The 22,968-nt window shown below is 52.0% G+C and overlaps 2 protein-coding genes across 7 annotated transcripts; both read left to right on the top strand.

Annotated features, from left to right (window-relative positions):
- The first annotated feature begins 502 nt into the window (after positions 1 to 502).
- On the top strand, positions 503 to 17,579 carry MAP2K7 (mitogen-activated protein kinase kinase 7). 6 transcript variants are annotated; one of them, XM_027844135.1, is made up of 13 exons: positions 503 to 643; positions 2,041 to 2,088; positions 8,089 to 8,230; positions 8,593 to 8,659; positions 8,869 to 8,982; positions 9,208 to 9,327; positions 9,704 to 9,811; positions 10,167 to 10,346; positions 10,705 to 10,785; positions 11,242 to 11,384; positions 14,951 to 14,996; positions 15,111 to 15,241; positions 15,339 to 17,579. In XM_027844135.1, exons 1-13 carry the CDS (start codon positions 520 to 522, stop codon positions 15,469 to 15,471), a joined length of 1,437 nt encoding a protein of 478 aa, XP_027699936.1. In that variant the 5' UTR covers positions 503 to 519; the 3' UTR covers positions 15,472 to 17,579. The 6 variants fall into 6 exon arrangements, with proteins under 6 accessions (XP_027699936.1, XP_027699940.1, XP_027699937.1 ...); XM_027844139.1 differs by having other exon boundaries at positions 11,228 to 11,384; positions 15,339 to 15,429; XM_027844136.1 differs by lacking the exon at positions 2,041 to 2,088.
- Positions 17,580 to 20,102: 2,523 nt separating this feature from the next.
- Positions 20,103 to 22,751, top strand: TGFBR3L (transforming growth factor beta receptor 3 like). The gene is made up of 6 exons (XM_027844071.1): positions 20,103 to 20,446; positions 21,036 to 21,335; positions 21,530 to 21,671; positions 21,918 to 22,064; positions 22,298 to 22,371; positions 22,684 to 22,751. Exons 1-5 carry the CDS (start codon positions 20,264 to 20,266, stop codon positions 22,363 to 22,365), a joined length of 840 nt encoding a protein of 279 aa, XP_027699872.1. The 5' UTR covers positions 20,103 to 20,263; the 3' UTR covers positions 22,366 to 22,371; positions 22,684 to 22,751.
- Positions 22,752 to 22,968: the final 217 nt, after the last annotated feature.

Genomic DNA, 22,968 nt, shown 5'->3' with positions numbered 1-22,968 from the left:
TAGAAACGACCGTTAACGTCCCGCGACCGGAAAAAGCCGGCACTGCCCCCAGCGCGCACGCGCCGAGGAGTCCCCTCCCCTCCCCCTCCCCTCCCCCTCCCCTCCCCCTCCCCTCCCCCTCCCCCTCCACGGCGAGCCAGCGCGCGCTTGCGCCCAGAGATCCTTCCTCCCCTTGGCCAGAAAGCGATCCCCGGAGCTATAAGGTTCCTCCTCCTCAGTGGGCTACGGGCGTCCCCGCGCAGGCGTAGTACGAACTGCTCTCCGTGGCCGGAGGCGATCCCTTGGTGGCGCGAGCCTTCCTGCCACGCTTGCGCACCGTAGGCCTTCGGGGCGGGAGGAAAGGAGAAGGCGCAGGTGCAGCGAGCTCCGAAAGGGAAGGGCGGGCGGTGACAGATACAGACATGCGCACTTCAGAGCGGGACGGAGGCCTGGTGGGGTCACCCCAGCGCAAGCGCAGTGCAGTGTTTGTCGGAGGGTCGGACGGGCGGGAGGTGCGCGGCGGCGGCGGCGGCGGGGAAGATGGCGGCGTCCTCCCTGGAGCAGAAGCTATCCCGCCTGGAGGCGAAGCTGAAGCAGGAGAACCGCGAGGCCCGGCGGAGGATCGACCTCAACCTGGAGATCAGCCCGCAGCGGCCCAGGCCGAGTAAGGAAGTCTGCAAGGGGGGGGAGGGGAATGGGGGGAGGGGAGGTGGGCGGGGCGTCAGGGCAAGATGCCCCGCCCCCTGTCCGCAAGCTCCGCCCCTGATTTCCGGAACCCCTCGGCTTTCCCCTCCAGGTTCCTCTCTCTCCCGAGACTCCCCCTCCCTCTCCTGACCATGGGGAGAGAGGGTCACCCTGACCCAGGGCCTTACTCCAAGCCTGAGAGAGGGGGAAGACTTCCGGTCCCCTCCTTCCTGACCTGGAGAGGGTCGAGAAACTCACCGAGCCCCTCCCCCGACTCCCCCGCCCCCCTCCTTTTTCTCCCTCTTCTTCCTTCCTCTTCCCTAAATCCCTTTGGGGGTAGTAAGGACGGCGGAATTCTACCAACCCCTCTCCGTCTTTCCCCCTCCCCCCTTTCCTAAATTTCTGGGCAAAGGCGCCCTTCCTTCTCTCCCCAAACTTGGGGAGATAGTGGAGAGGAGAATTAGTCCAGGCTGCTTCCCAGCCTGGAGTAGAGCGAGAAATGGGGGGGGGTTGGTTCCCCATCTCTTCCCATTCCTCTTCCAAGCGTTTATCAATAAGTAGCATGTGCTCCTTTCCACTTTTCAAGTGTTAGTAGCTCCCAGACCCCAGACCGAGTTGGCTCTTAGCTTTTTCGGGGAGGGAAGGAGCAAAGGATTGCTTTTTTGCAGGAATTTCAACACCCTTTTCAGTGATAGCCTTAGGAGAGGAGACCCTCCAGCATTTTGTAGAGTCAGGGGAGAGCTCATTATTGGAAGTCCTGGGTTCCTTTTCCAGCAGCGTGGAGAAAGCTTGGGTATGGGAACCTGGGCCTTCTCACCTAATTGCTGCCTGAACTCCCTCAGCACCCCACTCCCACCCCCCAATAGATGCTGGGATTCTGGTCTTCCCCTCCTTACCTCTCCTCCTCTCCTTTCTAATTGGGAGTGCCTGAGTCCCTCACCTGGTAGGGCCACTGCTCTTTTAGGGGTAGGAGGCAGGAGACCATTGGGACTGTTTTCCAGATGGCTGAGTAATGCCATTTTGCCCTGGGCCACTATTTGGGTATTTACCTGTACCTGGATCAGCCATGAACTCCCAGGAAGTAAAATTGACACTGGATTGGGTTTAATGAGGGGTGGGACCAGTTCCCTTTAATCAGAAAGAGAGGACTGTTGGGGGAAGGGGTTCCCCTTCAGGTGTCTGCATTCATTGTTGGTTCCATCCCATTTTCCCATCTCTGTTGGTTTTTTCCTCATCTCTTCCCCTCAAATTGATTTGATGCCTCCCCTTCCCCTTTCTTCTTTGTTATGATTTGATTTCTTTCCTTTGGATCAATTGGTAGTTTCTGTTATTTATTGTGGTGTTGTTGTTTTTTTTTTCTTCCTTTTCCCCATCCAGTTATTGTGATCACTCTAAGCCCTGCTCCTGCCCCGTCCCAACGAGCAGGTACCAGCCTTTTTATCATCACCGCTTGGACTTCTGCATCATTGACTTAATTTGCTGCCTTCAGACCGCATAGAACTGCTATGTGTTCAGTTTTTCCTGTCTGTCTTTCTCTTTCTCTACCTGAGCCATTGTATTTGTCTACCTGTTCCTGGTGTGTGCGCTCTCTCTCTCTCTCTCTCTCTCTCTCTCTCTCTCTCTCTCTCACTCACTCACTCCCCCCCTCCCCCTCTCTCTTTGTTCTGCTCCCCATGCCTTTCTTTGTAGATTGACGTGTAGTCTCTCTCAGCCTTTGACTTTTTTTGGCTTCCTCTCTGGGATTGTCTGAGTGCAGGTATATATGTGTGGATGGATCTCTTTGTATCCAAGGAAGTATATATGTCAGTTCTTTGGCTGTGGTGTGGCATGTTGTATGTGCCTCTTACTGATTGGCTTTTTGTGACTGGTGTGTGTGTGTGTGTGTGTGTGTGCTGATTATTTCTCTCTTAACATCCATTCCTAATTAGTTTTGTACCCCACCTCATCTCCCTGTTTCTACTACTTAATGCTCTTGGGACCTTAGCCCAAACAGTGATTGAAGTTGAACCCAGGTGACCCAGAGAATTAGGATCTTATTATTCCATTCCTGTCCCTTATCTAGCCCTCAGCCACCCAGGTTTTTCCCCTGAGTCAGCACTTGCCAGGAGTAGGACCTTCCTCCTCAGTTTTCCTTGCTTCTTGCCCCCTGAGTCACCATCAGAATTGTCGGAGCAGCCCTGCTATTCTGTGCTCCCTAGGGCCCAGTGATTCCAGTAGTCCTATTTCATCCTGAAATTGACTCAGACATGATACCTGTTGTGATATTTTGTCTGTTTTCCAACTGACCCAGTTGACCAGCTACCCCATCCTGTATTCTACCCCCTGGGGTCCAGTTTCTGTGCAGGTGATTGAGATGGAGCAAAATAGCCACATAGCATCGTCCTCCTAAAACTTGAACCTAGAAGTAAAGTCAGCTAAATAGTATAGGAAGTGATGGCTGCCTCCCTATTCCTCAAGCCCCATCTTCTATGTCACGTCAACAAACCTTTATTACCACCATCCATGTGTCAAGCACTGGGAATGCAAAAAAAGGCAAAACAATTTCTGCCCTCAAGCAGCCTAGTCTGATGGGGGAAACAACATGCAAACAAGATTTGTACGTAGTTGTGTATGAATAATATATACAGGATGAGTTGGAGATAATCTTAGAGGAAGTCACTAACTTTAAGGACAGGGAAAGGCTTCTTGGAGAATATGGGATTCAAGCTAAGCCTTGAAGAAAGCGAGGAGCCAGAAGTGAGGAAGAAAAGTGTTCCTGGCATAGGGGACAGCCACTGAAAGGACAGCCAGGTGACACTATCCAAGACAGAGCACTGGACCTGGAGTCAGGTAGACCTGAGTTCAAATCCAGCCTTAGACACTTACTAGCCGTGTGACTCTGGGCAAGTCATTTAACCTCTCTCTGCTTCACTTTCCTCACGTGTACAATGGGAATAATAATAACAGCACTTGCCTTCTGGGGTTATTGTGAGAACAAAATGTGGAGGATGAGAGTTTGGTTGTCTCACCTAATTGAACTGGAACTGAAAGACATTCATCCTAGAGAACAACCCATTTGCTTTCCCAGGGACACTGTTCTCCCTGGAGACAAACATCTTGGAGCAGAGGGGCCTGGAAGACTGACGTGGGAATCGTTGGCCTCTCATTTTTATGACCCACCTATTTGAAAGGGCTATGGGCCTTGGCTACTCTATTTGAAGGACCTAAGTGGAATGGATGCCCCTTCTCAGTAAGGACAGCCAGTGGTATTTGCCTTCAGGCTTCCTGCCTGTTAATGCTGAAGATATAGGATTAGCCTGGAAGATTTTCTAAGGGCAGTTTCCCTGCTGAGCCAAGATAGAGCAGCTTTTGAGGGGTTGTTTTTTCTCCCTTTGCAAACCTTAAAGTGCTATATAAATACTAGTTATTATCATCATTATTATAAAAGGCATACCTGGGAGATGAAGGGTCTTGTACACGGAACAGAAAGGAGGCCAGTTACTGGATTGTAGGATACAGGAGGGGTAGGAAGGGGCCTGGTTAGGAAGGGCTTTAACAGCCAGCTTATATTTTATCCTGAGGGCAATAGAGAACCACTGGAGTTTAGCAAATAGGAGAGTGACATAGCCAAGCCTGCACTTTAAGAAGATCAATTTGACAGCTGAGTTGAAGATGGTTTGGAGTGTGGAGAGACTTGAGGCAGAAAATCAATCAGCAGACTGTTGGAGTGGTCCAGGCATGAAGTGACGAAGGCCTGCAACAGGACGATGGCAGTGTCAGAGGAGAGAAGGTGATGTGTCGGAGGTGTGGTGGAGGTAGAATTGACAGGACTTAGCAGTTTGGATGTGGGGAAGGTAAGAGTGAGGAGGCGAGGAAGGCCCCAGATGGTAGGATGGCACTCTCTTGGACTAAAAGTAACAGTAACTTAACAGTAAGCCTTTTTTTTCGTATCAGGACGGATGAATAAAACCATCTGGAAGAAGCTGGTGGGAATTTTGTTTCAAGTTCTCCAGCCCTTTGAGCTTTCCTCTGGCTGTCCTTTGACAAATTGGGCAGGCAGAGTTGAGTCAGGGAGCCAGAGTCTGCACTAGTGTGAATTCTTTCCAAGGACAGGAGGGAGGTGAACTAGACAATCTAAGTACTTTTCAGCCTTAATGCTCTCCTGCTCTTGGATTCACTTCATTTGGAAAGTTCAGTGACAACTATGGCAATAATCCCCTCTTAGCCAGTTTCCTCATGTCTAGGCTCTCTGACTTAGACTATGGAGTGAGCCTGAAAGGGCAGAAGGTGTACCTCACATCCCTTTTTTTTCTGTGGTCTTACTCCTTGGCCTGTTCCCTTCCCAGATTTTAGGAGAGCAGTGAAGTGTGGGGGTTGGAGTCAAGGATCTCTCAGGTCCCTCCTACCTGTGGATGATACTGGGAGCCTTTTTCTTTCCCCTCTTGCTTCCCAAGGATCTGAGCCACTGGTTCTCACTTTATAGTGAAGGTACTTAAAGTAGCCTTAGGAGCCAGCCTTGGGTGCTAGTAGCAAGATTGTGAGAGGCTGATGGCCCCCAGGCTGGCCCTGCTACGAATGGTACTGGCAGGAGTGGGGCCAGTCTCTGGGGTGTCGAGGGATATGGGTGGCATGGAGAAGAGGAGAGAGGCCAAAGAGGGAAGCGCTTGGCCTTTGTCCTAAAATAGCAGGACAAAGAGTAAATGAGGAAATGGTGACCACAAAGAGAAATACCTAAGGTGGGAAGAGGAGGAGCATTTGAAACAATCTCAGAGTACCCTTCCATGAGATTTTTCTTATTTTGTAATAGGAGCCTTGTCTTTACTGCTACCAGCCCAATAGACATTTATTAATCAAGGCAGTGTGCTTTGCCTGGTCTCTGGGCTGCCCAAACCTCCCCGGATGCCTCGGTGGAAAGAAACCCTTTTCCCTTAATTTAGTTCATACGTGGTTAAGCAAGCAAAATCTTTACACCTGAGAAAACTTGGGAAGTGGAGGATGGGACAGAGCTCCTGCAGTGACTCAGAGTCCAGCTGCCTCACCTGATTGACCTGGAACTGAAAGACATTCATTGTAGAGAACAGCCCATCTGCTTTCCCAGGAGCACTGACCTGGGAGTCATTGCCCTCTCATTTTTGTGACCCACCCATTTGGGAAAGCGCTGTGGGCCTTGGCTACTCTACTTGAAGGACCTAAGTGGAATGGACACCCCTTCTCTCAGTCAGGACAGCCAGTGGTATTTGCCTTCAGGCTTCCTGCCTGTTAATGCTGAAGATACAGGACTAGCCTAGAAGATTTTCTAAGGGCAGTTTCCCTGCTGAGCCAAGATAGAGCAGCTTTTGAAGGGTTTTTTTCTGCCTTTGACCATCCTGATTTCCCCAATCAATAGCTCTCATCATTTCCAACTTCTCTTAAGCCTCTGTCTCCATTTAGCAGCTCCTTCCCTGCCATCAGCAGCCCATTACCACTCCTGGTACATGTTGAGAGAGCCTTCCTTCATGAGCCCTCTGGCTCCTATCCTCTCCCTTTGTGACCCTGCTTAGTGGAGTGGTAGGACTCCTGGGTTGCTCCTGTAGTTTTCCTGTCCTGAACCTCAATGTCTTTCTTTTTCCCTTCCCCCTACACTCTCCTCGTGGCTGTTCATACTCTCCCGTTTTTGTTTAAAGCTGTCTTTCTTTCCAGGTTTCCTACTCCTCTTTCTCCTTTTAACTCTTGAGTGTTACTCTTTTTTTCCTTCATCCCCATCCATCCCTCACCCAGAGTGGCTGTCTGCCTGCCTGCCTGCAGCATGTCCTGCCCCTGCTGGGGGCTGTTAGTTGCATGAAGGGGCCAGCTGTCCTGCATGCAGGCTGCTTGACGTGATATAATTTGATAGGCTGTCAGGAAGTCTGATCTTCCCCATTCCACCCCACCTTGCTTCTCAGAGGGAACCCACAGAAGAGGATGCTGGACTCCCGAGTTCCCTTTGACTTCTTCCTGGGAACCTGCCCCTCTCAACCCTTTGGCTTCCGTCTTTCCCTGTGCTTATGGGGCTGGGTGGGCATCGGGAAAAGGCCCACTGGAGGCTTACCCTCATGCACGACCGTAGTAGATGGAGGGACTGATGGGAACATTGGACAGCTGGTGCCTGGAGCTCATGCTTGGTTTGTCCTTCGGGCCTCTCAGCTCTCCCCTTCCAAGGAGAGGGCATGAGCTTGGATCAGCTTTACAGATGGGCTCCACATGTCTTCCTGCCCAGGCTTGGGGCCTCCCTGAGTCCTAGCAAACCAAGAGCAGTCACTCTTCAGAAACCGGGCCCCAAGGATTGTGAACCACATTTAGGGGCTTGTATCCTGTACATTGAGAGGAGGAAAGAGCCCTGTCCTGGGAGGTTTCTGAAGGCTCAGAAAACAGCATGATTTTGAATAAGTGGTTTGCCCTCTTTAGGCCTCACTTTCTCCATCTGTAAAATGAGGGGGGTCAGCAATAATCCCTCAGGTTCCCTCCACTGCTGAGAGTTTTGTGGTTCTCCCTGGCCCACCATCTGCTTTCTTTTAGGTCCTAGGAGGCAGGGGTGGGGGAACTGAAACTCTGTCAGTAGTGGAGATGATGTTCCTGGGGCAGCCTGGGAAGCCTGGAGGGTGTTAGGAAATCAAGTTCTCTTTGCTCCTTTCTCCTGTCCCCCGACCTAGCATAAGACTTCCTGTTTCTTTTGGAGCTGCAAAGAAAATCTCTAGTTTGGTGTGGGTTCTAGCCTCCTGAAGAATCCTGTCCCTTCTTAGCTTTCCCTCTATAATCAGAAGAATGGGAGGATAAACTGGTCCCTTCTCCTGGGGCCCAAGATGGACAAGTCAATACTTGTTAAGTGCTTTAAGCTTCTTAAGAGGTAGCACTAGTAGGTAACTGAAAGCCAAGCTCTGTCCTGGCTGGGAATTAGGAGGGAGAGGAAGAAGGGGTATCCTTGGTCATTACAGTCTTCTGATAGCCTTCAGCTTCTGTTGCCCTCAAACTTGAGAGGAGATTTCCCTACAGAGTTGGGTTACCTTTCCTGATGTCCAGGACTGAATGATGGGGCCATTTGGGTTGGGTCATCTCGCTTCTCTTGAAAGTGAGTCAAGTAGGTCTAGAATAGAGCTTGACTGAGTTGTTTCCCTTCGTGTAAGAAAGAGGGTGACCTGAAGGAGAAAGGTCCCTGGCATCTAGGCCCATAGCTGGGTGGCTAGTCTCCTGTTCTACCACTTTGAGGAAGTGGGAAGATTAATTGCAAGACCCTCTTGTGGACGGCTGGAATGCTGGGTCCCTTTCTAAGCATCGTCGTGGGTTCCTTAGTAGTTGTCAGTTGTAATGGAGAAGTTCTTTGGCCAGGGTCTTGTGGGGCCTGGAAGGTGGGCTGTCCTTGTCCTTGGAAAACTGACCTTTCTTTTCCCTTTACACCCCTGGCTGTTCCTTTCCTCACTTCCTTTCTCATAGCTCTGCAACTCCCGCTGGCCAATGATGGGGGTAGCCGATCGCCTTCCTCTGAGAGCTCTCCTCAGCAGCCCACCCCACCAGCTCGGCCCAGGCACATGTTGGGGCTCGCGGCACCACTGTTCGTGCCGCGCAGCATGGAGAGGTGAGGAGACACAGCTAGAAGGTGGTTTAAGGTTAAAAAGTTTTTGAGTGGGAATATGGAGAGAAGGGCCAATGTTAGAGGATGGAGGAGGATGTTGCTGGTGTTTGGGAAGATGGGATAGCTTTGGGGAAAGCCCTGGGATTTGGAAGGGTGGGAAGAAAAGAAGCTTTGGGACAATAGGAGTGGACCTGTGTGGAATTTTGTAATAGAAAGAATAAGAAAATGGACTATCCAGGTGTCCCTGTTGGGGTAGGAAGAGGCAATGAAATTTGCCGCTCCATTGGGTAAAGTTGTTTTGGGGCTACCATGGCTTAAGTATCTATGTCTCAGGGTCCCCATCCCCTAATCTTTCTTCCCTCCAGCATAGAAATTGACCAGAAGCTGCAGGAGATCATGAAGCAGACAGGATACCTGACCATCGGAGGCCAGGTGAGAATAATTGTCTGTCATCCCTTCCCTTTTCCTGCTTGTTGCCCTGGCAGCAGCACTGAAGGAAGACCTGAAGGGGTGTGTGTATGGATAGTTGAGCCTTGGGGTAGCGTGTCCTGGTGATTTGTGGAGAGGGGATGGTGGTTTGGACGACAGAGGTGGGAATAATGTTTGGTGATGGTGATTACCCTGCTCCTCATCTTCCCCAGAGGTACCAGGCAGAGATCAATGACCTGGAGAACCTGGGTGAGATGGGCAGTGGCACATGTGGCCAGGTCTGGAAGATGCGCTTCAAGAAGACAGGCCACATCCTTGCTGTCAAGGTGAGACACCAGCCCCACCTGCCTTCCTCTCTGAGATCGAAAGGTCAAGGTGCTCCCTCTCTTATCTCTGGGTCTAGGGTGAGAGTCCTCTCCTCTGCCCTTCTTAGATTGAGAAGGGCCCTTCAGGAGGACAGGTCACGCTGTCCCACTCAAGGTGAGGCCCTGCTTCCTGCCCTCTTCCTTCCCAGCCCTGACCCCCTTTGCAACTCCAATGGTCTTCTGCAGCAAATGCGCCGCTCTGGAAACAAGGAAGAGAACAAACGAATTCTTATGGATCTGGATGTGGTGCTCAAGAGCCATGACTGTCCCTACATTGTTCAGTGCTTTGGGACCTTCATTACCAATGTAAGTGATTGGGATGGGCTCAGGCAGAATGCTGCTTCATGGTCTGGCCTAGAAGAAGCCCCACCAACATTTTCTGTTCTCCACTCCCTTGCCACTCTCTTCTTCCACCTCCTACATACCTTCATGAGTAAATCAAGTTACACAGAATGCATTTTTGGTTTGTAAATTAAAGGGGTGACTTTAGATTTATAAAAGGGGCTAAAAATATTGTCTGTTTTTCTCTAAATTTCTGAGAGGTTGCCTTCTTCCCCCAAAATTCTGTATTCCCATGGCTTCCCAGTATCTCAAAATGTGTCATCCCAGGGACAGACGAGGTCCTGCGGGCAAGGAGGTCCTTTCCTCTCTCCCAGCTACATCTCCCCCATTCCCTTCACAGACAGATGTCTTCATTGCCATGGAGCTTATGGGCACCTGTGCCGAAAAGCTAAAGAAGAGGATTCAAGGGCCTATCCCAGAGCGGATCTTAGGCAAGATGACTGTGGCTGTAAGTAGGTGGAAATGGATTGGAGGCACCATGAGGGGCCCCTTCCTGTCCCACCCACCCCCAGTGGGTTGACACTGGTCCCTTTGGAGCTTTCCCCCCTCACCCCTGGTTTACAGACATGGATGTGAGCCTTACACTTTGAACCTACTGCTTAGGCTTGGGGAAACAGGCCAAGAAGTCACCACTTCCTGGGCTTCATGGGCATGGTGGGAGCTGTAGGAAGGGCACCAAGCTCTGGGAGGGGAGAGCCTTCAAACAGAACAGATGAGTGGCAGTAAGGGGGGTCAGGGTGGCTGGAGCCATCCTACCACCCAGCAGTGAAAGAGTCCTGGGGGGTGTGGGGGTGTGGTTGCAGATTGTTAAGGCGCTCTACTACCTGAAGGAGAAGCATGGTGTGATCCACAGAGATGTGAAGCCTTCCAACATCCTGCTGGATGAGCGGGGACAGATCAAGCTCTGTGACTTTGGCATCAGTGGGCGTCTGGTAGACTCCAAGGCCAAGACAAGAAGCGCGGGCTGTGCGGCTTACATGGCGGTAAGCCACGTGCTGCCTAATGGGGCGGGGAACAGGCCTTCGTGGCCCAGGCATCAGAGCAGCCAAAGGGTTGTCATCTGTCTCTGGGGTACATCTTCATAGACCTGAATTTTTAAAACTTAATGTACACTGAATTGGCCTTTTCAGGGTGGGGGTTGAGAGAATGGGAGGGACATTGTGCAGTGCCAGAGAGATTGTGTTTTGTCTCTACAAGTTTGGGTGTTACTGACCTGGGCTGGTCCTCTGGCCTACAGGTAACCCTCCCAGGTGTGTCTTGGGCTGTTTGCTTTACCCTGTCCTCATGGGTATGTCTGTGACAGCTGTTGGAAGAAATTGTCTGTCTCTTCCTTCTTACCAGCCTGAGCGGATAGACCCTCCAGATCCTACCAAGCCTGATTATGACATCCGAGCAGATGTGTGGAGCCTGGGAATCTCACTGGTGAGCCAAGCAGACTTGGGCCAGACCCCCCCCAAAGCATCCTGGGCACCAGGGAGGCCAAAGCAGCAGCCGCTGGGGGCTGGAGACAGTTGCAAAACAGAATGAAATGAGTATGAAGGAAAGTGAAGTTAATGGCACTTAACGTGAGAGCCCTCATGTGAATTTGAGACTGGGAGAGAATTCCAAAAGTGGAATTGGCCACCTTGAGAGGTAGTGGACGCTCCATTACTGCCGGTCTCCAAGCAAATGCTGGATGACGACTTGTCAGGCTTATTGTAGAAAGAAGTCTTGTTCGGGGTCCAGTTGGACTTGGGTGACCTTTGAGATCAGAAATTCTGTGAAAGAGGGAAGTGGGCAGGATAGACAGCTTGATGCAAGAGGGGACCTGGGGGTTGGAGAGAGGGCAGAAAAGAGGACGCAGGGAAGGTGACCACATTCTCAGCCCTTCTTACCTAGGTGGAGCTGGCGACTGGGCAGTTCCCCTACAAGAATTGCAAGACTGACTTTGAGGTCCTCACCAAGGTCCTGCAGGAAGAGCCACCCCTTCTGCCCAGCAATATGGGCTTCTCGGTGGACTTTCAGTCCTTTGTTAAAGACTGGTGAGTCCTTTCCCTATACCCCCTGGCCCTCAGTTTACCCCCCATTTCTTCCCTCACCTCCTCATGTGCCTACTTTTCAACTTCTTTGTTTAACAGAGCTGTGCTAAATATGGGCTTATAGATCAGGGTGGGCTTAGGGGTAAAAGGGGACTAGGGAGCGTGTTCCAAGCACCACAGGGGATATAAGAAGGGGGAAGGCCTGATCTGTCTCACAGAGCTCATGGTCAAGGTGGAGAGAGGACTGACTCACCCATTGGACTACAAGGTGTCCCAAAAGTCCATGTGTGGTTTTATGTTCATTAAAGCTTTAATAAAAGGTACTTTGGGGGCAGCTAGGTGGCGCAGTGGATAGAGCTCTGGCCTTGGAGTCAGGAGGACCTGAGTTCAAATCCGGCCTCAGATACTTGACACTTACTAGCTGTGGGACCCTGAGCAAGTCACTTAACCCTGATTGCCTCACCAAAAAACCAAACAAACAAAAAAAAAAGGTTAAGTGACTTGTCTGCCTGCTTCGCTTTCCTCAGCTGTAAAATAGGGAAAATAATAGCACTAACCTTCCAGGGTTATTGTGATACTCAATGAAGTAATATTTGTAAAGCATTTATCACAGGGCTTGGCACACAGTAGGTGCTTAATAAATGCTTGTTCTGTTCAGAGTGATTCAGGTATTAAGTGGCAAAGCTGAGGCTTGAACCTCGGTCCTTTGACTTCAGTTTCAGTATTATTTCCATTGTATGGTGCTACCTTCCCACTGTGGATGGACCTAATTGTTAGAAAATGTACAGTCAGGGGCCGCTAGGTAGCGCCGTGGATAGAGCTCCGGCCTTGGAGTTAGGAGGACCTGAGTTCAAATGTGACCTCAGATACTTGATGCTTACTAGCTGTGTGATCTTGGGCAAGTCACTTAACCTCATTGCCTAGCCAAAAAAAAAACAAAATAAAGAAAGAAAATAAAAGGTACTTTAAGGTTTTAATAAGCTTTAAATGGCTCTCAGAGTTTTGGGACACCATGTATTAATTTTTAGATTCTGGATTTCAGAATATTAAAAATCTGTGGAACTTTTTTGAGACGCAAAGATCATTGATGGCCTCAGTATTCAGGGCAGTAGGGGAGGAAGAAGAGGAGGAGAGGGCATTGTTGGCAAGAGTACTCCAAAGTATTGCCATAGCGGATGGGGGAGTGCCCAGTGAAAAGGCCTGCTTGGCTTGGAGTGGACAGTGCTTCTGGAGGATGCATGGTTCTTGACCACAGGCCTTAGGAGCTGGGACTCGGTACTGTAGACCAGCATTTCTTAAACTGTGGGTCATGACTCCATATTGGATGGCAAAAAATTTGGCAACAGTAAAAGGCTTCTGAACATGCAGCAACCAAAACTTCAGAATCAAACACGTAATGAATGAAGTGTTTCTGGCAGTGCTTTTCCATGTTCTGAACACAAAGCAATGTGCACTTTGTGCCCTCAGGCCATGCACCACCTATCAGTTCTGCTGGAAACTATGAAAAGGTTGTCAGGGTCATGAGTGGTAAAGGTTTAAGAAGCCCTGCTGTAGACTTTGCTTTTAAATGGGGAGAGGGGGAGAACAAAACAGGTAACTTTGGAACTGCTTGAATCACTGTACCCAAAGAGTGGTCATGGATGGGGTGAGGTAGGCTTGGAGGGTGGTCTCCAGGGAGTGCGTGCCCCAAGGATGAGAGATAGTGATGCTTTCTCGCATGTTCAGCACGTTTTGGAAACAAGGTGAAGCTGGGAAGGATGAGTGACAGAATTAAGGTTTAGAAAGCTCTAGCTAGGCCAGAGCAATGGCTTCAGCTAAATAATGTGAACTCTAATAGGGATGAATGGGACGTTTCAGGTTTGTGTTTCCAAAATCAATTTTCCTGTTACAAGAAGGGAAAAGCAAGACACTGGCTCCAGTGAAACATATCGAGGGGTTTTAGTGCACCACAGACTTAGTGTGACTGAACCAGAGACGGTGGCTCTGTGCTGCGCTAAGAGAGGCAGGAGGCTCTGAGCTTGCCAGGCTCTGCCCTGGGCAGCCCACTTCTTGGGCATCCTAGTCAGTATGGAGCAACATGTTTTAAGGAGACCATATGCCCTCAAGAACCCCAGAAGGGTGGTCAAGATCATGAGAGGACTAAAGCTAAGCACTGTATGAAAATCCAGCAAAGGAACAGGGGCTGTTTGGGCCTGGAAAGAAGAGACTTCTGACAGGGAAGTGGGGGAGAGGCAGAAGGGGACATAACAACAGGCCTCAGTAACTTGGAGGGTTCTCATGAGCTCATGAGCTCATAAGGGAGCAGTGGATAGGAGCTTCTGACAGAAGGGAACGTTTGTCAACAGCAAAAAAGGTCCCTCTGTGGGGTGAGCGGCTCCTTCCCGCAGGGTTCCATGACAGCAGTAATGGAGAAGTGGTTCTTGGTAAAGTATTAATTGGACCAGATGGCCTCTGAGGGACCTTCCAGCTCCTGATGCTCAGGGCATTGGAATAGAGAGGGGCTGGAGATTGGCTCTGGGCCTGCTGGAGTCGTCCAGGTCTGTCGTGATGGACGGTGGCAGTGAGAGAGGAGGAGGGGATGGATTAAGGGGGAGGGCTCTAGATGTTGGACCTTTTTCAGGGAGAGAATGTGGGTGTCGTGGATAGTACCAAGGTAGATAAGACCAGCGTGTGGTTTGAGGACGGAAATGCTAAGTTCAGTTTTGGACAAGTTGAATTGAAGGTGACATGGAGACATTTGACTGGAGATGTCCTGTATGGTTCTTGGGCCAGAGATGCCATCTGAAGAGTCATCTCTTTAGACAGGACAGTGGGAGCTATGTAAGGCACGACGTAGAGAGAGGAGAGACAAAACCCAAGGCTCTTGCCCAGGGCGGAGCCTGGCAAGCTCAGAGCCTCCTACCTCTCTCAGCGCAGCACAGAGCCATGCTGTCTCTGGCTCAATCACACTAAGTCTGTGACACACTCAACCCCTAGATCTTTTTCACTGGAGCCAATGGCTTGCTTTCCCCTTCCTGTAACAGGAAAATTGATTTTGGACGACTTGGACCCCAAGACGAACCCCCAGTTTAGGGTGGGATGGTTCTCAGCATCCCAGCCATCTCTGATCCCAAACACATTGCTAAGCCCTGCTCTGGCTTTTTGGGCCCTAACTTCTGACAGGCCATTTCCCTCCCATCCGAGGATGAGTTTCCTTCTTTCTTCCCCTAGCAAAGTTCCCATCCTTGGGGTAAAGGGGCATGAACTCCTTCCAAGAACCCTCAGTCATGCTTCGATGTGCCAGGCTCTAGTGACCAGGACTGGAGGCTAGGAAGTTTGGGTTCCCCCCACCTGAAAGCATGAACAGTCCTTTCTTTAAAACCCTTAGAGATCCCTTGAGGGAGGAGGGCTTGGTATACCCGTTAGATGGCAGCCTTTTGGGGTCGTCAGTTCTTGGAAAGGCAGGACGGGCTGGATTGACTTAAGGAGCAAGTCACCCCCTACTCTCTCGCCCCTCTCACCTACCCTACTCCAGGAGGGGGAGTGGCCCCTTTGTCACATGCTCATGTATCTGTGTTCTTGTTCCCTAGCCTTACTAAAGATCACAGGAAGAGACCAAAGTACAATAAGCTACTTGTGAGTACACTTTGCCTGTTTCTCTGGGGCTGGGGCTGGGAGCACCGAGCTTCTCCATGGCCTTGGGGAAGGAGGGAGGAGAGAGGCCTGAGCCTAACTTCCTGTCCCTCGCAGGAACACAGCTTCATCAAACGATACGAGATGTTGGAAGTGGATGTGGCATCCTGGTTCAAGGATGTCATGGCGAAGACAGAGTCCCCCCGGACTAGCGGCATCTTGAGCCAGCATCACCTTCCCTTCTTCAGGTAGCCAAGTGGTGACCAGCCTGGGAGGGTCAGCAGGGGCTGGGGGAGAAGGGGGCAAGACAAATGGCCAGTCAGCCTGCTCCTCCCCCCACTCCAGCTGCAGCAGGGGCGATGCCACCCTGGCCCCAAGACGTACCAGTCTTCCACTCGCCTCCCCCCATGCTGGCGGGCCAGATGTCACATGGAGCTGGGGAGGGAGTACGGAAACATGGACAGCCACAGAGAGCTGAAGACAAAGTGGGGGCACTCCAGACCCGCCTGCCCTCACCCCCTGCCTTTCGGCTGAGGACAAACTGGCACCAGTTGGGCCTCCAGCTCCTTTCCTGGGGGAGAGCTGTACGCCCCCCTCCCCCTGACACTGTGAACAGAAGATGGAAGACAGGTCCACCATTAGACTCTATTTATTCAGTTGTAACCTCTGGGCTTGGGTGGGCTCCTGGAGGCCCAGGAGAGAGCTGCCTGAATCCTTATTCTCTTTGCCCTCTCTCCTGCCCACTCTTCTGGCTTGAGGATTCAGTTTGCAAGCCACAAGGGCTGGGGTAGGGTGGCCTGGGAGGGATTGCTTGCTGCTCTGTGGGTGTCACTCCCAAGGTTTTTGTCCCTGGGAATGTGGGGGGGGGCAGGGAGGAGCACGTCTGGCCAGCTGGGGGTGGTCAGGTGGCCTGCAGTGGGTCAGTTTTTCTCTTGTTGATCTCAGGGGGTCCTTTATGGAGTTTATTTTATTTTATTTGGGGGGATATGGTGGGGGTGGGGTGGGTTGATTCTTACATGGGGGTGTCGGTACCTTCAGAAACTTTAACCAAAGTCGTGTTTGGCTGCTTGTGGCAGTGGTTCAGCAGTGGCAGGTGGTGGGGACTCGTTTAAATCTGTACTGTCAGCAGAAAGGGTAGATATGGGCAGAGATTGTGGGTTCTGATACCAGGGGTGTGGCATCTCCTGAGGTGCACTGTGACCTTCAGTAGCCCGGTGGAGCATGCCCCTTGCTTCCTCCCTCTCATGCATGCTCATGAGGAACTTACCAGGGCCTGGCCCCCTCCCCAATCATCTAGCCCTGAGCCGGACCCTAAGGGTTGTTTTGTCCCAAACACGGAGGGATCTGGTTCCCAGCTCTGGGGTGAGTTGAAGATCTTAGATGCCTGCTCTGGGAGTTCTAAACTCACCTTCTTCCTGGGGCCAGGGTTTGCAGAAGCTGTAGCCACCAGGGTCCAGGCAGCCATAGGGGTTTGGCATCCGCCAGTCAGAAGGCAGCAGACATTGGTGTAGCAGAGACATAGAAGGAAGGTGAACAGGGCTAGCAGGCAGGCCAGAAGGGGCTTGAAGGGAGGGAAGGAGACGGAGTGAAGGACAGCGCAGGTTGGGGCAGAGGGCTGAGGGTGCAGAAGAACTGGGAAAGCCACGGGGCCACCCGGGGGCGTAAGACGAAGCAAGACAGAGGTTGGTAAGAGATGGTTTGAGGATGTGAGATGGGGACAGAGGTAGGGAGCGGAAGAGAAATCTTAGAGTGGATCAGGGCATTTAGGAAGGGTGGGCAAGCCTAGTGGGAGAGGGTGAAGAGGAAGTGTGGAGGGCAGGAGAAGAGAGTGGTTACAGGTCCCTGGCCCCAGCAAGCCACCCAGGGCTTCCTTCAACTCATCCCTTGAGCTGGCCCTCCATTCTCCAGCTTCATGGGTAAACTGAGGTCTAGTGCCTGTGCCTTCTGCCTCCTCACAGGACAGACCTTTGGGGCCCCTCCGTTCCCAAGGCTAGCATGAGGGGGGCTGGCTGTCTTCCCACTCCTCACCAGGAAAGGAGACAGGGCAGGACCCTGGAGAGCATCTAGGCTGAGTTTTTCAGGCCCCTCAGACAAAGAAGACAGGAGATTAATTGGTCCCCATGGCTGCCTGGCCCACCTTGGCACTTGCCTTGGCAGGTCCCCAGAGAAAAGGCAAATGCAGTTTTATTGCATTGTTTCTTAATTATTATTATTATTGTTATTATTATTATTATTATTATTATTATTTACAATTGATGCGTGAATAGAGGTGGTTCTTGGCCACCCCCTGCAGCCCCACCTTGGCCTCTCCAGAGCCTTCAGGTGGTGGGCAGGCAGGTGGGCTGGGAAGGAGGGTGGAGGAAGAGGTATTTCTTTTTTTCTTGGTGATGCATGCAGATCAAATGGCAAACACCACACACACACACACACACACACAGACACACACACACACACACACACCCCCTCTCCCACACACACACACCCCGCCCCCCCCCCCCCCCCCCCAAACACAGGAACCAAGGCCAAAGGTAAGGACAGCGCAGCTCGATGGACTTCACTGGCTCAATATAGGCTTTAGCATCTGTCTCCCTGTCGTCTGTCTAGTCTCTGTTCTCATTGGTATATTTGCAGAAGGCCGCATGTTAAAACTAGAGGAGTTACCTTCTTTCTCTGCCCAGAGGGACATGGGCACCATCTCCCCCTGTGCTTGGCCACGCTGCCAGCAGAAAAGGATTTGGGGATTGAGCCCTTCCCCACCCCCACCTCCAGAAGGCTGTCTGGGGGCCCCTTGTGCCAGGGGTAACCAGACACTTTCCTTCCCCCTCTCCATCTGGGCAGCCAGTACCCGTCCCCCCAAGCCCCGGAGCCAGGTAAAATGACTTTCACCGAGGGGGAAGGTCGTCTGCTCAGTGGCAGGGCCAGCTTGGCCCTGTTCTGTAACTGTCCAGTTTTATTTTAATTTAACTATTTTCTGTTTTGTGAGCATGCGTGCTCTTTTCCTCTTCCCTGGGCCCAGCCCTTATTTCAGTGTTAAATGGATATGTGCCACCTTCCCCCCCACTAGCCAGCCAGCCTTCCCAGAGTCCTGGATGTTAGTCCTGTGCGTCTTTCCTCTCCTCCAGCTGAACTTCCTGAGCTGATTCCCAGGCTGGGTTAGCAAGATGCCTGAGCCACCCCATCCCCTCTTCCCTCTCAGGACACGTCCTGGGACCCTGGCCAATTTCCCAGGGAGAGGCCGGGAGAGCCAGTGGGGGGTAGGGGTGGGGGGAGAGCGGAGTGGACCTGGGGCCTAACTCTCCCCACCCCTGAGCTTGTGGCCCCAGCTCAGCTTTGTACCTCGTGGCTGAAGGCAGTGGTGGAAGCATGTGTGTGCCCCCTCCCTTCTTACAGGGGTTGGGGGGGTGGGTGCCTACTGGGCAGCACCTGGGCCAGCAGTATTGCCCCATTGTCCCTTTTTCAAAAACAAAATGCCCTTGTTTGTAAACCCTTCTTAGAAGCTTGAAAATAAAAAAAATAATAATAATAATAAAAAAACCACCACCAAAAAAAATCCCTTTTACTCAGTTGTGTCCAGAGTGGAGAAAAGGGCTGGGGGTGGGGGGTGGGATTGGGGATGCGGGGGAGGGGGGGATAGTTTGCTCTCAGGATGTGGTAAGAAGAGGAATAGAGGTGAGTGAGAATACTAGCCACTTCCCGCCTGCCTCTGGAGTTGGCCTGGCTTGGTGTGGGCCTGAGGTGGGGTGGGCTAACCTTGAGAGTCTGGCTCTGGGGCCTTAGTGGGAGAGCTGAGAGTCATTCTTGTGGCCTAGATTGGGTTGTTTGACCTTCCTGATGCAGGTAGGTCAGGTGAGACTTCTTAATCCCATCTCTCCCAATATAGGGTCTAGGGCCTTGAGCTGCTCTTCTCTTCAGCAACATGCTCAGCTCAGGTGTCACTTTGGTACCTTCCCCCCCCCCCCCCTCGGTAGTCTGAAGTCTTGGAGATGGCCCTGACAAGATAGTTTCCCTTCCTGCACCCTCACCCACCCCATCTGCCAGGATTTGCAGCCCTGCCAACGGATACATTTCCCCATCATAGCAGAAGGAGGGGAAAGGCCATATGTTCACAATTCTGTCCTGAGTGTACTACAGACAGGACCAACTGCCCCCATTCCACGTCAGCACTCGTGCTGAGTGGGTCCGGATCCCATCGCAGAAGGGTGTGAGAACAGCTTACCTCTTCTCCAGCACAGATTCCAAGGACACCCCTGGGCTCCCCTAGACGCAATATGGTGGGATTGGCTGCTTTCTTCCTTCCCTTCTTCCTTCAGGCTCCCACACCTCCCCCAGCTGGAATGGGTAGGTACCAGGGGGTATGGTAAGAATGTCTCAGCCCTCTTCCTAGTTTGACCTGTCCCTATTGGACCCATTTCTCAGCGCTTCATTCTTCTGAGTTAAGGGCTATGAAGCCCTGTAGACCTCTTAACTTCATACTTCCTGATTCAACATTCCTAGACTTTCCCCTTAAAACTTTCCTATCTAACCCATTCCTTCCTGGACATGCTGCTGGATCCCAACCACTGGACACTCATTCTCTATCTTGGGAGGTTTATCTTGTCTTCTGTGACCAAGGGGCTTAGTGTGACCAAGTGGGAGGGCTGGGGAGCCCACCATTACTGAAGGAGGGAAGCTGGCATTAGCCACTTTTCTTAAGAAGAGGGCAGCTTCGCCTCCCCTTCCCTCCTCTCTCCGTTGAGAGAATCTTCCTCTCTCCGTTGCTCCCAGGACAGTTCTGGGGGAGGTAGAATCCGACATGAACGTGAGTAGGGGTGTTGGTTTTGGAAAGGGGGGAAGTGGTAGCAGCAGATGAAGGCCTGCTAAGTATCCAAACATTCTTACCCCAGACTTCTCAAAACAACCCTACCCAACCCTCCATTCACTTGGTGTGCCCTGAGGATGAGCAGGGATTATCTTCCTCATTTGGAGAGGGCAGTAAGAGATCTAGGGAGGGGAAAGTATTTGCACAAGACCACAGAACCAAGCCCAAACTGTTTCCTGAATGCCAGTTTTGGGCTCTTCCACCTGGTGAAGCTAGCCCTCGCCTACCCCTGTGCTCTTGTATCTGTTCCTCTCAACTTTATTTGCCCTCCAAAGTTCTCGGGTCACATTGGGCTGGGGTTTTCTCCAGAGGTGGGGAGTTAAGAAATGGCCACGGTTGAAGACTCACGCTTGAAAGGTTTGGTCACTTTCTTGCCTGGAGTTGGGGGAGGTGCAGGAGGGATAGCTAGCACATGGTGGGTTCCTTACAGCCAGCATCATACAGGCTTTTTCTGTGGCCAGTTTGCCTGTCTCCTGCTCTGTCAAGCCCTGGACCTCGGCGACCACCCTTCAACTTGATTGTCTCCAGCTCAGACACATTCCGGAGGTTCCCAGGGCCATGTGTAGTGCCTGCCAACAGTCCTGTGTTTGTGGAGGTGATAGGGGAGGGCTTGGGCCTGGAGTCCAGGGGACCTACTGATGGGAGTAGGGGATGGTGGGCTCATGATATAGTTTGTTGAGTTTTGTTTTGTTTTGGTTTTTTTGATGCTGGATTTGGATTCCAAGGCCCTGGGTTCATATTCCACCATTCCCGTAGTTATTGAGTGGCTGGTTGTGTAACTACTCTGGGCTCTGGTTTAACGCCTATCTAGAAAAGCAGTCTGGAAAGTGCTGGAGATTCAAAGGAAGGGATTTGAGCCAGGGCTCTGCTGCTTACTTGGTATGCCAAGTTAAAATGTTTAGCCCTTCTGAACCTCAGTTTCCCCATTTGTAAAATGAGGGGGTTGAATTGGATCACTGAAGTCCCTTCTGGCTCTTGTCTGTGATCTTCCGGTGGGTTAGTGAGGGGAGTTGTATTATATTTCTAAAATCCCAGCAGTAGATCTGTGAACCCTGATTTGGTAAGATGCTCAGGTGCGATAGTGGGTCCCACCTTGAGGAATGGAGCTTGGGAGCCCAGCTGCCTCGGCCCACCTTGCCGGCTGGCTCCCAGTGTCCCGTCCTGTCTCCTCTCCTATCCCTCAGGCATCTTTGGCTCAGCCCTCTTCACGATGGGGCCTTTTTTTGCACCAATGCTCCCTGTCACCTTCCTCCGACCCGACCGAAGGCTCCCCACTCCTGCTGCTGCTAAGGGGTGGCTGTCCAGCAGAAGCCTCTGTCTCCTTCCACCCCCCACCCCCTGGGTCCCTACCCCAAACCAGACTCAGCTTCCGCCTGCGCCCCATCTTCAACGCCTCTGTGCAGTTCCTACACTGCCAACTGGGACTCTGCAGCCGTCGGGGTGCCTCACGGAGAGGTCCCCGCAATGTCGACCAGCCCCCAAGGGTCTGTGAGGTTTGGGGGGCACCCTGGTTCTTGAAAGGAATGACGGTAGGGGGAGTGATTCATTTCTGGTTTGATGAGGTTTCAGGGTGGCATCAGAAGTCTGGGTCTTTGATTGGGTTGGTCCGTAGCAGAGGGGCAAGTGTGAGAAGGAGAGGATAGTGAAAGGGGGATCTCTTATTCTCTCTGGGTCTCAGTGTCTCTCCCAGGATGAAGCCTGCACCGGCAGTGGAAGCAGGGAAGAGGTCATTGGAGAAAGTCCCCATATACACACCCTGTCCCAGCCCATCATTGTCACTGTGCCCCAACCCCTCCATAGACCCCCTCGCATTCCCCCTGGTGAGACCCTTTGGCCCTTTCCTAAGGGTGGTTTAGAGGCAAAGGTCTGGGGTGAGGGAAGGCTGTATTTCTGAATCCCTGAGGAAGGCAACAGCTAGGGGCTTGGATGGGTCCCCAAGGGAAAGAATAGGGACTATCTGCCCGAGTTAAAGGGCAGAGTGCAGACTGTTTCAGGGGCAAGATCTCTGACTTCTAGCCCCTAGCTCTGAGCCTGCCTGCTCCTCTCCTTCCAAGATCAGTCACAAGCGAGGCTGGGCCAGGTCCTCCATCCTGACCCACAAACCCCAGGCTGTGGGGGCCTGGACCCTGCCCCAGTTGTGGCCATCGCTGTCTCTGCCTTTGTCTTGGGGGCTGCCCTCACTGCCGGCTTGGGTCTGATCTATGTGCATACAGGTATGAGGGCTCTGCCGCCCTGGGGCCCAGCCTGGCATGCCTCTCTTGGGAGGCTCACTGAGCATCCAACAAATGGATATTTGCGGGGATTCCTGCACTTTGGCCTGTCTCAACCACGGGAGGGTCTCTCTTTTCTATCCGCACAACTGGGCTTCTGAGGATTCCCCTCCCCCTAGGTGGGATTTGGAGGGACTGCCACACTCCCCAAATCAAACCTACATTCTCTCTCCCAGCTCCATCCCCACCAAGGGCAGCCCCCAGTGGATCTCCAAGTCCCTCCCAGCCTAGGAGACCTCAGTGAGAGCAGGTAACTGGTGGACAGGGCCAGGGGGAATTGGGTGGCAAGGGGTCTCAGTTCTGGCACATTTTACTCAGGGTCTTGGTGAGGAGGTTGTCCTGGAGTTTGGGGAGAAGAGAGATACAGACAGAGAGAGTCTAGCAATGTGGTGTGGTGGAAAGAACCTAGAACTTTGAGTGAAAAGACCCGAGTTCAAGTTCCCGCACTTCCATTTGCCTTCTCAGGACCTCTGTTTATTTCTCTATAAAATAAAGGGATTGGATTAAATGATCTCTAACACTTCTACATCCAATCATTCATTCTGTGATATCCTTCCTGCAGAGTCCTGCTTCTACAGGCAGAGCCCAGCAGGAGCCCCATCCTCTCTCCCCTCCGGAAACACTGCCTCCATGTCTCTCTCTCCCTAGGATTTCCAAACCTGAAAAATAAACCTGACTTTTGTGCAGCTGTGGACCCTGCCCCTTTGTACAGTGACAGGCTAGCTGTACAGGATGAAAGTGGAGGGTCTGGGAGGAGGGTCACACCACCCAGGGAGTCAAAAGATCTGGGTTCTTTCCAATAGTGGCTCTGCCACGTACTACCAGCGTGGCCTTGGGCAAATTCATT

This window comes from Vombatus ursinus, unplaced genomic scaffold (assembly GCF_900497805.2).
Source record: "Vombatus ursinus unplaced genomic scaffold, bare-nosed wombat genome assembly UNPS02014935.1, whole genome shotgun sequence".
NCBI classification, from domain to species: Eukaryota; Metazoa; Chordata; class Mammalia; order Diprotodontia; family Vombatidae; genus Vombatus; species Vombatus ursinus.
This window is presented reverse-complemented; position numbering and strand designations above follow the sequence as displayed.

Excerpts from the sequence above, each read along its gene's own strand:
- MAP2K7 (XM_027844135.1), top strand. The coding sequence starts at position 520 with ATGGCGGCGTCCTCCCTGGAGCAGAAGCTATCCCGCCTGGAGGCGAAG. Across the intron at positions 9,328-9,703 it reads TTGGGACCTTCATTACCAAT|ACAGATGTCTTCATTGCCAT; the intron begins GTAAGTGATTGG and ends TTCCCTTCACAG. Across the intron at positions 15,242-15,338 it reads CATCACCTTCCCTTCTTCAG|CTGCAGCAGGGGCGATGCCA; the intron begins GTAGCCAAGTGG and ends CCCCCACTCCAG.
- TGFBR3L (XM_027844071.1), top strand. The coding sequence starts at position 20,264 with ATGGTGGGTTCCTTACAGCCAGCATCATACAGGCTTTTTCTGTGGCCA. Across the intron at positions 21,672-21,917 it reads ACCCCCTCGCATTCCCCCTG|CGAGGCTGGGCCAGGTCCTC; the intron begins GTGAGACCCTTT and ends ATCAGTCACAAG. Across the intron at positions 22,065-22,297 it reads TCTGATCTATGTGCATACAG|CTCCATCCCCACCAAGGGCA; the intron begins GTATGAGGGCTC and ends TCTCTCTCCCAG.